Below are 10983 nucleotides of genomic sequence, written 5' to 3' on the forward strand. Positions count from 1 at the left end.
GCTTGAGTTTTGGACCCAGAAATCTTAAAATGTACTCATTTGATTTTTTTAAAATTTGAACAAACTTCCCAGGTGGTTCTGGTAAGTCTGATTGGGGAATCATTTATTTAGGACAATGTATTTAAATTAAGTGTCTTTCAAAGAACTCTAGGACTCTTGAGTTCATGAAGAATATTTGTAACTTTGGGTGGGTTATAAATCACCATCCTGTGAGAATTCAATAAATGAAGCTGCCTAGAAGTGATTTGATACTAAAAACCCTACCCGATTTAGCACCTAAATTGCTTAATGATTTTCTGTCTGTCTACTCTCCCCACTCAGGCAAAGGTCTGCACATAAAATGCGTTTCCTATGGCTGGTAAGTGGTAGGCACCAATGTGCTCAGAAGGAAGGGGCCCCACAGGATTTTGTCCTGTTAACCTCTCCCTCTTCCATTCAGACTCCCCGGGCTGTAAAGAACAGATCTATTTCAGGGCACCACTGCCCAGCAATGTCACCTGCAGCCTTAGGCATCAAGACATCAACCCTGAAACCTTGTAAACCCTGCTCCCACCCCACTGGTAGGGAGATACTAGAAAACCCTAATGGGACAATTGTTTCTTTGGGGAAAGAAAGGCTCTCATCACACACCACAGATAGTTTAAAAGCTTGACTATTCTTGAAGCCAAGACAAGAGAAAGCCAATTATGACTTGAGACGCTTCAACAATGCTGTGACTTTTGGGTTACCTCCTGTGACCCATGACCCATGGATATCCAGCCCCACTCCTTGCCTGTCTCAGAATCAAGAGGTTTAAATTCAAAGTCCAAGACAGAAAGAATCTGAAAGAAATAACCTACACTGAATTTGGAAAATGCCCTTTGTTCTCATTTTCCTCGAAATCTGAAGTCATATAAGACTGAGATACCCACATAAAACAAATGGAAAAAGAAATGCAAAAACAAGTGGGAATTAGGATCCTTAAACCACAGGTGCTGATCCCTAGTGCTCCCCACAAAACCCTAGATCACAAATTGAGGGATGAGGTGATCTTCTTTATATGGAAGGGACTGAGCCCCGGGAGCCAGCAGCAAGCGGGAGCTTGCGGACAGATGCAGAAACACACACGAGTCCCAGGTGTTTCCTTAGTGACGATGATCCTCCTTCTGGACAGCTTGAAGGAGACAGTTCAAATGTGCTTAACAAGATTGCTGGGTGGGCATCTGAAGGGAAGAGATGGAAAGACCCCCTTAACGTAGGAAGGAAAACAAGCCGGATGCTATGAGCAGCAGGCCCAGCTGGAGGTGGGCTTGGTCTGTAGATTGATATAGTCCCCTTGGGTGGATAAAGACATATCTTCTCTGGAATTGCTCATCATCTTCTCAATGAGGACTCTAAAAAACAAGGAAAACAGACAGAAGACGGATTAAATGGATAGAACAATGGGAGAAATGACAGACCTTGTCTGTCTTATCACCAGATGGCATGCAGTCAAGCCATGAGGTTTAAATGCCCCTCTGTCCCCCGTTGGGAAAGGAGAGCATCCTTGACCTTCAGAAGCTGACATTCCAGTGGCTCAGTCTGCTCTCGTTTGCTCAGGAAAAGGAAAGAAGGTCCCGGGGCGCGGCAGCAGAAGGCAGGTAAATCTGCATGCCTAACTCCCGAACAACACGAGCTACTCACCTCATGGCCTCATTAATATTTTTGTTCTCCTTGACTGATGTTTCTGTCCAGCCCGTGAAACCATTCTCTTTACTGAACCGGTCAACCTGGTCTCTGCTCACTGCCCAAGGGGACAGGTCACACTGGCAAAGAGAGTACATAAAAGGCAACACCATAAACTTCCGGCAAAGAGGAACACTGCTCAGATGCTTCTGGATGCAAAACCTTTCTGCCAGGGGCTGAGAACACCAGCATCTAAAATCTGGCCAACATTCTTCCCAAAGAAAGTCCCAGCATCCCTTGAAAGAAGGTAGAGATGATTTTGCCAACTTGAGAAGGGGAAATGGATGCCCGGAATCGGAGAGCCTTTTAGACATGCTTACTCTCCGACCGCAGAGAGAGGCCAGGGCCCATTTTCCTAGATTGACCACATACTTTGTTGGCCAAGAGCAGGCAGGGCACAGGCTCTCCGTTAGGCAGGGTGAGCTTGCTGTCCAAGTCCTGTTTCCATCTCTGGCTATTGCTGAAGGTCGTGGCGTTGGTAACGTCAAACATAATAACGCAGGCTGACGCATCTCGATAGTACAGTCGAGTCATGGAGGTGAAACGCTCCTGCCCTGGGAAGAAAGGAGGAGCCCTTAAGCAGGTAATACTGAGAACCAGTCTCAGAACGCCCTCCAACACCCTGCCCTTTCTACCTTCCTTGTCGGGGAGGGCAGTGTGTGCTGTGGCTGAGTCCAGACCGCCCAAGTCCAAGGCCCTGCTCTGTCATTTACTATCTGTATGACTTTGGGCAAGGGAAGCTTCCAGTGCTTCAGACTTCTCATCTGTAGAGCGGGGATAGAGGCAGTAGCTTTCCTCTCAAGGTTGTGATGAGGATTAACGAGTCACTGAATCTCAAATACTCAGGAAAGTGCTTGGCACATAGTAAAAAAGTCACCTATTGTTATTATTGTTTCTATTTTCTGGGGATTTTCTTTCTCCCCAAGGTCAGCTGAAACGCCGGAAAAAGCACCCTCCCTCAGCTCTGAGAGCACCCACCTATGGTCTGGACAATCTACCGCCTTGCCAGCCATTCCACCCACAGAGAGACGGCTTGACATTTATTCAGGGCAAAACATCTACAAAAAATATCTACAAACACTCTCCATCCACCACAACTCAACCATTCCAGCTCCAGAAAAACACCTTCTGGTTGTGGGACACCTGGGTGGCTCAGTCCATTAAGCATCCACCTTCGACTCAGGTCATGATCCCAGGACCCCCCATCAGGCTCCCTGCCCAGTGGGGAGTCTGCTTCTCTCTGCCCCTTCACCTCTCTTCCCACTCCTGCGCTCTCTCTCTCTCAAACAAATAAATAAAATCTTAAAAACAAAACAAAACAAAAAACCTTCTGGTTTTGCTGCCCCCCTTTTTCTGAGAGCTTGCTGATTAGACCAAAATGTCTTCCCTGGTTCCTATCCCACCTCCCCAGCCTACCTGCAATATCCCACAGCTGGAGCCGCACCATCTCAGAGTCAGACCACTGGAGAACCTTCAGAGCAAAATCCACTGAAAATACATGTACAATTGAATAAAATTTACCTTAAAAAAATCCGTGAATAAACTCAGATCAAATATGCGGTTACAACCCTAGAGACATACAACTCTGATTCCATGTATCTATTTATTTTTAGGCTCTCAATGGGTTGAGATGAGCCCACAGAAAGGCTTTTAAGAGAGGAAAAGACAATTCTCTTTTTAAAACAGTTATTTTTAAAGTGAACTCCACCTCCAGCGTGGGATTTGAACTTACGACCCCAACATCAAGATTTGCATGATCTTCTGACTGGGACAGCTAGCACAGATAACTCATTACCACTCTTTGAAGGGGTCCTCAGCTTTTACTCTCTCAACAGACTAATATATTTGATACTACTTGTCCCTAAGGCTAGGGTTAGGAGGTATGGAAGCAATTATGAAACCAACTCCTGATCTCAAGTGAAAAGTTTCTGGAAGGTCTAGGGGGGTTTTCTGGGGGGAAGGGATGATAGGGCAAAAGGGGGAAATGAGGTAAGTGTGGCGGCTTTTGTATCTTCCACATTCAATTTCACTGTTGGTTTCTAATCCAATTGTATTATGAGAAAAACACTGGGGGAATTCTACACCCTCCACAAGGCTGTAGGGATTACTCTGGGTGGGAATAGGGTCAAGGGAACAGGTCCCAGAGGATTCTAAGGAAGAAGACACCCTGTGGAAGGTGCCTGAGAGCCGTGCTCCCACGCTGAGACTCCAGAAGCTAAGCCTGAAAGAGTATGCCACAGGGACAATCTTTTGAGGAGAGAAACAGGAACTTCCCAGAATTGGAAACACATTTTTCCATATCTGTGACAGAAATGAAAGCTAGGGGAAATTGAGAATAAACACTGGAAAAAAAAAATTAGCCAGAGCCATTATTCTTTACTAAAGGAAAACTAGAGTCATTGCTAAAAACTAATTAGTGAGGGCACCTGGGTGGCTCAGTGGGTTAAGCCGCTTCGGCTCAGGTCATGATCTCGGGGTCCTGGGATCGAGTCCCACATCAGGCTCTCTGCTCGGCAGGGAGCCTGCTTCCTCCTCCTTCTCTCTCTACCTGCCTCTCTGCCTACTTGTAATCTCTCTCTGTCAAATAAATAAATAAAGTCTTTAAAAAAAAAAAAAACTAATTAGTGAAACACTTTTAACCAAACCCATGAAATAAGAGCCCTCCCATTACTTAGGAGTTTGGGGCAGAATCGTAGGGAAATCCTAAATGTTGCTGGATGTTTTCATTGCAATGTTCATGCTTGTTAATTTTTAAATTTAATTTAATTGATTTAATTCCCTAAGGAACCATCTTCAAAATTTACATTAGTGTAGGTTTCTTTCCTTAAAAAAGGTTCTCTTAATGTTTGTTAACTCTCCCCTTTTGCCAACTCTTCCCAACTAAAGACCTTAACAAAAAGGCCGTTCTAGGGGCGCCTGGGTGGCTCAGTGGGTTAAGCCACTGCCTTCGACTCAGGTCATGATCTCAGGGTCCTGGGATCGAGTCCCGCATCGGGCTCTCTGCTCAGCAGAGAGCCTGCTTCCTTCTCTCTCTCTGCCTGCCTCTCCATCTACTTGTGATTTCTCTCTGTCAAATAAATAAATAATAAAATCTTTAAAAAAAAAAAAAAGGCCAGTTCTACTTCTGGGAAAGACAAAAATGTTGAGCCCAAGTCCGTCCCTAAAAAGAAATGAATGAACTTGGTGTTTTCCCTAAAAAGAAATGAATGAACTTGGTGTTTCCTTCCTTCCCACCGCATGCCCTCCCCCGCACCCCCCACCCCCGCAGCTTGAGAGAAAGGAGGGTGGGAAGACAGGTCGGATACCTTAAATAATTTCTAGTTGTCTTTATTTTAAGCAATCCATGGACAAAAATACACAGAGCTCCTCAGCCTTGGTGAGCATCAAAGTGCGGCTCAAAGGCTCTCCCACGCAGGCATCCCCCAAACAAAGGGAGGCTCCTTGAGGCCAGACGACACCTTCCAGTTCCTTCATCAGCTACCTGTGAGATGCGGGTCGAGGGCCCCAGCTGGCACCCAACGAGGCCTCCCCGAGGGGGTCCCAGCGGCCTGGGCTGATCGCAGAGATTTGCGGGTGACCGCCCGGGAGGCTAGGGGAGACCCGAGTTCACGGTGCCCCCGAGAAACGAACCATTGCGTATTTCCTCAACCTCCCTCCCCCATTCCTCCTCTTCACACCTTCGCCCAGTCCCTCTCCAGGCGGTCAGCTCCGACTGCGTGGACCTCATCGCGGGAAACCAAGGGGAAACGTGCAAATCGAACCCCGGCAAGTACTACTCCCTCCAGGCTCCCGGACACCGACTTCCTGAGCCGAGTAAGGACCCAAGGCCACCGAGCCCCCGGCGGGCTCCTCACCCGCGCGGGTCCACCCCGCCCCCGCGGCGACGTCTCACCTCCCACTGTGGACTTGTAGTGTTTGCTGAAGCTGTCCTGCGAGTACCGCTGCACGAGCGACGTCTTGCCCACCGCGGCGTCCCCCACCACCAGCACTTTGAACAGGTGATCTCTGCCGCCCATGGCTGGCTGGCCGGACGGGTGCAGGAGGCGGCGGGGTGGGTGGGTGGGGAGGAGTGTGTGGAGGGAGTCGTCTGTTTTAACCCCTTCGGCTCCGGACCCCCTACAAACTGAAGTTCGGCATTGCAGCCCACCGCCGGTTGGGGCTGCTCTGACGAGAAAAAAGAAAGGGAAACTTCGTACTCAGCCTTTACGCGCTTCCTCCCCGCGCGGCCTCAGCCTGGGTGGGGCCCAGGGCCCGAGCTCCGAGCCCCGGGACTGTTTGCACCTTCTCCCCCATCCCGCCCCACCCCACCCCACCCCACCCCGCTGCCGGGAAACCGGACCCGACGCGGCGGTGCTTCGCCCACCGGGACTTCCCCGGAGCGGTGCCCGGGGCGACTGAAGCCGGGGCCAGGTCATTTCACAGTCAGGGTCAGGTGTTGGGGTCTTCCCCGCCCGGCACAAACCAAATTCGGGGGAAAGAGCGGCTCACGCTTGGATTCCCGAGACCCTGGACCGCCTCAGGCTGCGCGGTCCCAGTTATCCGCACGCGTCACGAGCGGGGCAGCTTGGAGCACTACGTTTCCCAGGTTACCACGCGGCGAAGAGACCTAGAAGAGTGCAGAAACTCGCCGCGAGGCCAACTGGGAAATGTAGTTTATGAACTCCCCCCAAAATCTACACCTATCAAGGCTTTCAAACTCCTTCGACGGTTCGAAATCTTACTCTAAAGTCATTCTGTTATAGAAGGATCCTTTGGAGGCTCTTTGTTCCACATGATTTCACCTGCCTGAATCCTTCTCCAAATTGATTTCTTATGCATGATCTTTAAAGGTTTTATGGAACTGAGGCATCTGGGTGGCTCAGTTGGTTGGGCCATTGCCTTTGGCTCTGGTGATGATCCCAGTTGGTCATCCCGGAGTCGTGGATCCAGACCCTTGTTGGGCTTCCTGCTCTGCCCTCTGACCTTCTCCCCTCTCATGCTCTCTCTCTCTCTTTCAAATAAATAAATAAAATGTATTTTTTTAAAGTAAAGGTTTTATGGAACTAAGATTAAAAATTATTCCATAGGTTCCATAAATTATTCTACTAATAGAAACTCAAGCCTCATCCTTCATGCTCCTAGCGAAGTCCATTTGCTATTACTTTAATATATTTATTTATATATCTTTAAATTTATTTATATATTTATATTATTTGTATATTTATATATTTATTTATATATTTTTACTTATATTTACTTTAATTACTTTAAGATAGACATGCCCAGGATCCTATGAAGGTTAGCTCTTTTTTTTTTTTTTAAAGATTTTATTTATTTATTTGACAGAGAGAGATCACAAGCAGGCAGAGAGGCAGGCAGAGAGAGAGAGAGAGAGGAGGAAGCAGACTCCCTGCTGAGCAGAGAGCCCGACGCGGGACTGGATCCCAGGACCCTGAGATCACGACCTGAGCCGAAAGCAGTGGCTTAACCCACTGAGCCATCCAGGCGCCCGAAGGTTAGCTCTTTTATTTGACATATGACCCAGTATTAGTCAGGTTCGGGAACATTTGATCAAGAGACTGATCCTTAGGAAATCTCATGCCATTAATTGTCAGTTATTATCATTTGATAAGTGGCCACAGCAGTAAAGGTAGAAAACAAAAGACAGTTCCTCATTCTCACTTCCACCATTCCTAGTCTATCACTTGAGCTGGATGGAAGTCGATTAGAGCACACTGGGAGACCTCCTCCATCTGTTGTTGCTGTTGCTCATAAATAATGATTAACCTACAGTTTTGCAATGACTTAAATTTTTCAGCCCATAATTTTTCTGACCTGTCCCATCGTTAGTTAAAGAGTTAAGGGGACTTGAGTTTCATGGCAAGCAAAATAGCTCTGTTCTCTGGGCTGTTGGCCCAGAGGAGAAGAGAAAAAACATCAAGGCTATGGGAAACACAGCTCTGCCCAGGTCTCTTGACAGAGAGAGTAGGTAGAGAGGCAGGCAGAGAGAGAGGGAGGAAGCAGGGTCCCCGCTGATGAGAGAGCGAGACGCAGAGCTCAATCCCAGGACCCCGAGATCATGACCTCAGCCAAAGGCAGAGGCTTAACCCACAGAGCCACCCAGGTGCCCTAGCTTCATATATCTCTTAGTCTTGATTTTATTTATATTTTTTATCTCCAATTGGTTATGTTCAACTGCCATGAAGGTACCTCTACTTGGATGTCCTTTCATAGCTTCCCTCTTACTACAGCTTCATGAAAAGAGCTCCTTTTCCAGGTTCCCCATTTTTGTCACTGATCTCATTGTTTTTTCTTTCCACTCAGGCTTTGAACTTCGAGCACTTAAAATTTTTTATTTTACTGTGGCAGGAATGCTTAACATAAGACCTATTCTCTTAACAAAATTTTAAATGTGTGACGCCATTCAAAAAGTACAAATGTATAAATGTGGTATAGAGGTACTGTGTCTTAGAGCAGATCTCGAGAACTTACTCATCTTGCTTAACTGAAACTTAGGCCCATTGCTTAGTAACTCCCAACTCCTCCCTCCCTCATTTTTTTGGCAACCACTATTCCACCCTTTATTTCTATAAATGTGTCTGTTTTATTTTTATTTATTTTATTATTTTTTAAAAAATGTTTTATTTATTTATTTCAGAGAGAGAGCACAGAGGGAGATTGGGAGGCAGAAGAAGACTCCTTGCTGAGCAGGGAGCCTGAAGCAGCACTTGATTCCAGGACTCTGAGATGATAACCTGAGCCAAAGGCAGACGTTTAACCAACTGAGTTTCCCAGGTGCCCCATATTTTTATTTACTTTATTTTATTTTCAAGATTTTATTTATTTATTTGACAGACAGAGATCACAAGTAGGCAGAGAGGCAGGCAGAGAGAGAGGGGGAAGCAGGCTCCTGGCTGAGCAGAGAGCCCTACGCGGGACTCTATCCCAGGACCCTGGGATCATGACCTGAGCCGAAGGCAGAGGCTTTAATCCACTGAGCCACCCAGGAGCCCCCATATTTTTATTTTTATTTTTTTAAAGATGTATTTATCTAGAGAGAAAGAGGGCATTCATGTGTGTGCTCGCACACAGTGCAGGGTGGTTGGGCAGAGGGAGAAAGAGAATCTCAAGCAGACTCCCCGTTGAGCTCTCCAGGGACCGAGACCGACTGGGGACTCCATCCCACCACCTGAGATCGTGACCTCAACCAAATCGAGAACTGGATGCCCAGACACCCCTAAATTTGTCTATTTTAGATGTCATATAAATGGAGTAGTTGTCTTTCTATGATTTGGTCATTTCACTTAGCATAATGTCCTCAAGGTTCATTCACGTGGTTGCCTACTGCAGAATTTCCACTTTTATGGAAGGCTAAATGATATTCCACTATAAGCATACATACCTTTCCTTCATCTACTTGTCTATCAATGGACATTTAGGTTGCTTCCATGTCTTGGTTATTTGTGAATAGAGGTTAATGTGCATGGTAGTGCTAATATCTCTTCAAGATTCTGCTTTCAATTCTCTTGCATAATTACCCAGAAGTGGGATTGCTGGATCATATGGTAGTTCTATGATTAACTTTTTGAGGAACTGCCATACCGTTTTTCCAGAATGGCTGCACCATTTTGCTTTCCCACCAGTTGTGTGCAAGGGTTCCAGTTTCTCCACATTCTTGCCTACAGTTGTCTTTTTTTTCCCTTGGGTAATAGTGATTTTTTTTTTTTTAGAGATTTTATTTATTTATCAGAGAGAGAGCGAGCACAGGCAGACAGAATGGCAGGCAGAGGCAGAGGGAGAAGCAGGCTCCCTGCTGAGCAAGGAGCCCGATGTGGGACTTGATCCCAGGATGCTGGGATCATGACCTGAGCCGAAGGCAGCTGCTTAACCAACTGAGCCACCCAGGCGTCCTGGGTAATAGCGATCTTGACAGGTGTGAAATAATATCCCATTGAAATTTTGATTGGTATTTCCCTAATGATGAGTGACATTGAACATTCTGTTATCTACCTGTTGGCCATTTGCATGTCTTCTTTGGAGAAATGCCATTTTTAAATCATGTTATTAGTTTTATTATTATTATTATTATTATTTTTGCTATTGCAGGCCTCGAGCGTTATGAACACTTCCTTTTACACACATCACTTTATAGCCCCCTCCTTTTAAAAAAGCTTGTCACCAGGACGCCTGGGTGGCTCAGTTGGTTGGACGACTGCCTTCGGCTCAGGGCGTGATCCTGGAGTCCCGGGATCGAGTCCCACATCAGGCTCCCAGCTCCATGGGGAGTCTGCTTCGCTCTCTGACCTTCTCCTCGCTCATGCTCTCTCTCACTGTCTCTCTCTCTCAAATAAATAAATAAAATAAATAAAATCTTAAAAAAAAAAGCTTGTCACCACATCATCTGATTCTTCTTTCTTTCTTTTTTTTTTAAGATTTTATTTATTTATTTGACAGACAGAGATCACAAGTAGGCAGAGAGGCAGGCAGAGAGAGGGGGAAGCAGGCTCCCCGCCGAGCAGAGAGCCAGATGTGGGACTCGATCCCAGGACCCTGAGATCATGACCTGAGCTGAAGGCAGAGGCTTAACCCACTGAGCCACCCAGGAGCCCCCTGATTCTTCTTTCAAAACATTTCTCCACCCACCCTTTTTGCTTCATGTTAGGGTCCATTTCCTGGTTTAGGCTTTCATTATCTCATACCTCGATCATCTTCAATAACTTGTTCATTGGTTTGCCTGATTCAAGTTTGTCTTCAGTTCATCCTACGTACTGGCCAGGATGATTTCCCTAAAACATCATTGTTCCTTCAACTGTCTAGCAAGTATCCAAAGATTTAGCAACCTTCCTGAGCTGGTATCCAACACCCTCTACCCTGCCACCCTCCCTGACCAACTTTCTCTCACCTGATCTCAAATGGGAGTTTCCCCCTTCAACAAGGTCAGGTTCCTTATACTCTTTAAAAGCCCTATTTCATTTCTGACTTTGCACCTTTGCCCAGGGCCCCTTACCTATCAGAATACCCTGCAGGCTTCTCTTCACAAACCTCTCTTACCTCACTTCAAGTTCTCAAACTTCTGTGTGCACAAGAATCACCCGGGGCACTTGTTAAATATGGACATTGTGATCCAGGGAAAATTTTTTTATTTGCTACCAACGTGATTCTTAGACCAGATTCCACTTTGAGAAATGCTGTTAAGGCCTGACTTTAGTGTCAACTCACCATGAACATTTCCTTTATCACTGCAGCCCTCAACACCTGTAGCTTTTACAGTCAGCTTGCCTTGTAGTCACTTATGTGACC

The 10983-nt window shown here is 46.4% G+C and overlaps 1 protein-coding gene across 3 annotated transcripts; it reads right to left on the bottom strand.

Moving 5' to 3' along the window:
- Positions 1 to 636: 636 nt before the first annotated feature.
- On the bottom strand, positions 637 to 6236 carry RAB29 (RAB29, member RAS oncogene family). 3 transcript variants are annotated; one of them, XM_044267753.1, is made up of 6 exons: positions 6167 to 6236; positions 5597 to 5868; positions 3121 to 3192; positions 2077 to 2258; positions 1663 to 1784; positions 637 to 1373 (listed from the first exon to the last, which is right to left on the bottom strand). In XM_044267753.1, the coding sequence occupies exons 2-6, from the start codon at positions 5718 to 5720 to the stop codon at positions 1259 to 1261; spliced, it is 615 nt and encodes a 204-aa protein (XP_044123688.1). In that variant the 5' UTR covers positions 5721 to 5868; positions 6167 to 6236; the 3' UTR covers positions 637 to 1258. The 3 variants fall into 3 exon arrangements, with proteins under 3 accessions (XP_044123688.1, XP_044123689.1, XP_044123690.1); XM_044267754.1 differs by having other exon boundaries at positions 5597 to 5863; positions 6167 to 6190; XM_044267755.1 differs by lacking the exon at positions 6167 to 6236 and adding an exon at positions 5010 to 5185 and having other exon boundaries at positions 5597 to 5682.
- Between the last annotated feature and the right edge of the window lie 4747 nt (positions 6237 to 10983).

The sequence above is a fragment of the Neovison vison genome, chromosome 10 (genome assembly GCF_020171115.1).
Source record: "Neovison vison isolate M4711 chromosome 10, ASM_NN_V1, whole genome shotgun sequence".
NCBI lineage: Eukaryota > Metazoa > Chordata > Mammalia > Carnivora > Mustelidae > Neogale > Neogale vison.

What these genes read in the sequence shown, in the direction of transcription:
- RAB29 (XM_044267753.1), bottom strand. Translation starts at nt 5,720, where the DNA reads ATGGGCGGCAGAGATCACCTGTTCAAAGTGCTGGTGGTGGGGGACGCC. An exon ending in CCAGCTGTGGGATATTGCAG is followed by an intron (nt 2,259 to 3,120) that starts GTAGGCTGGGGA and finishes CTTTCTTCCCAG; the next exon opens with GGCAGGAGCGTTTCACCTCC. An exon ending in GCCTGCTCTTGGCCAACAAA is followed by an intron (nt 1,785 to 2,076) that starts GTATGTGGTCAA and finishes TCTCTTTGCCAG; the next exon opens with TGTGACCTGTCCCCTTGGGC.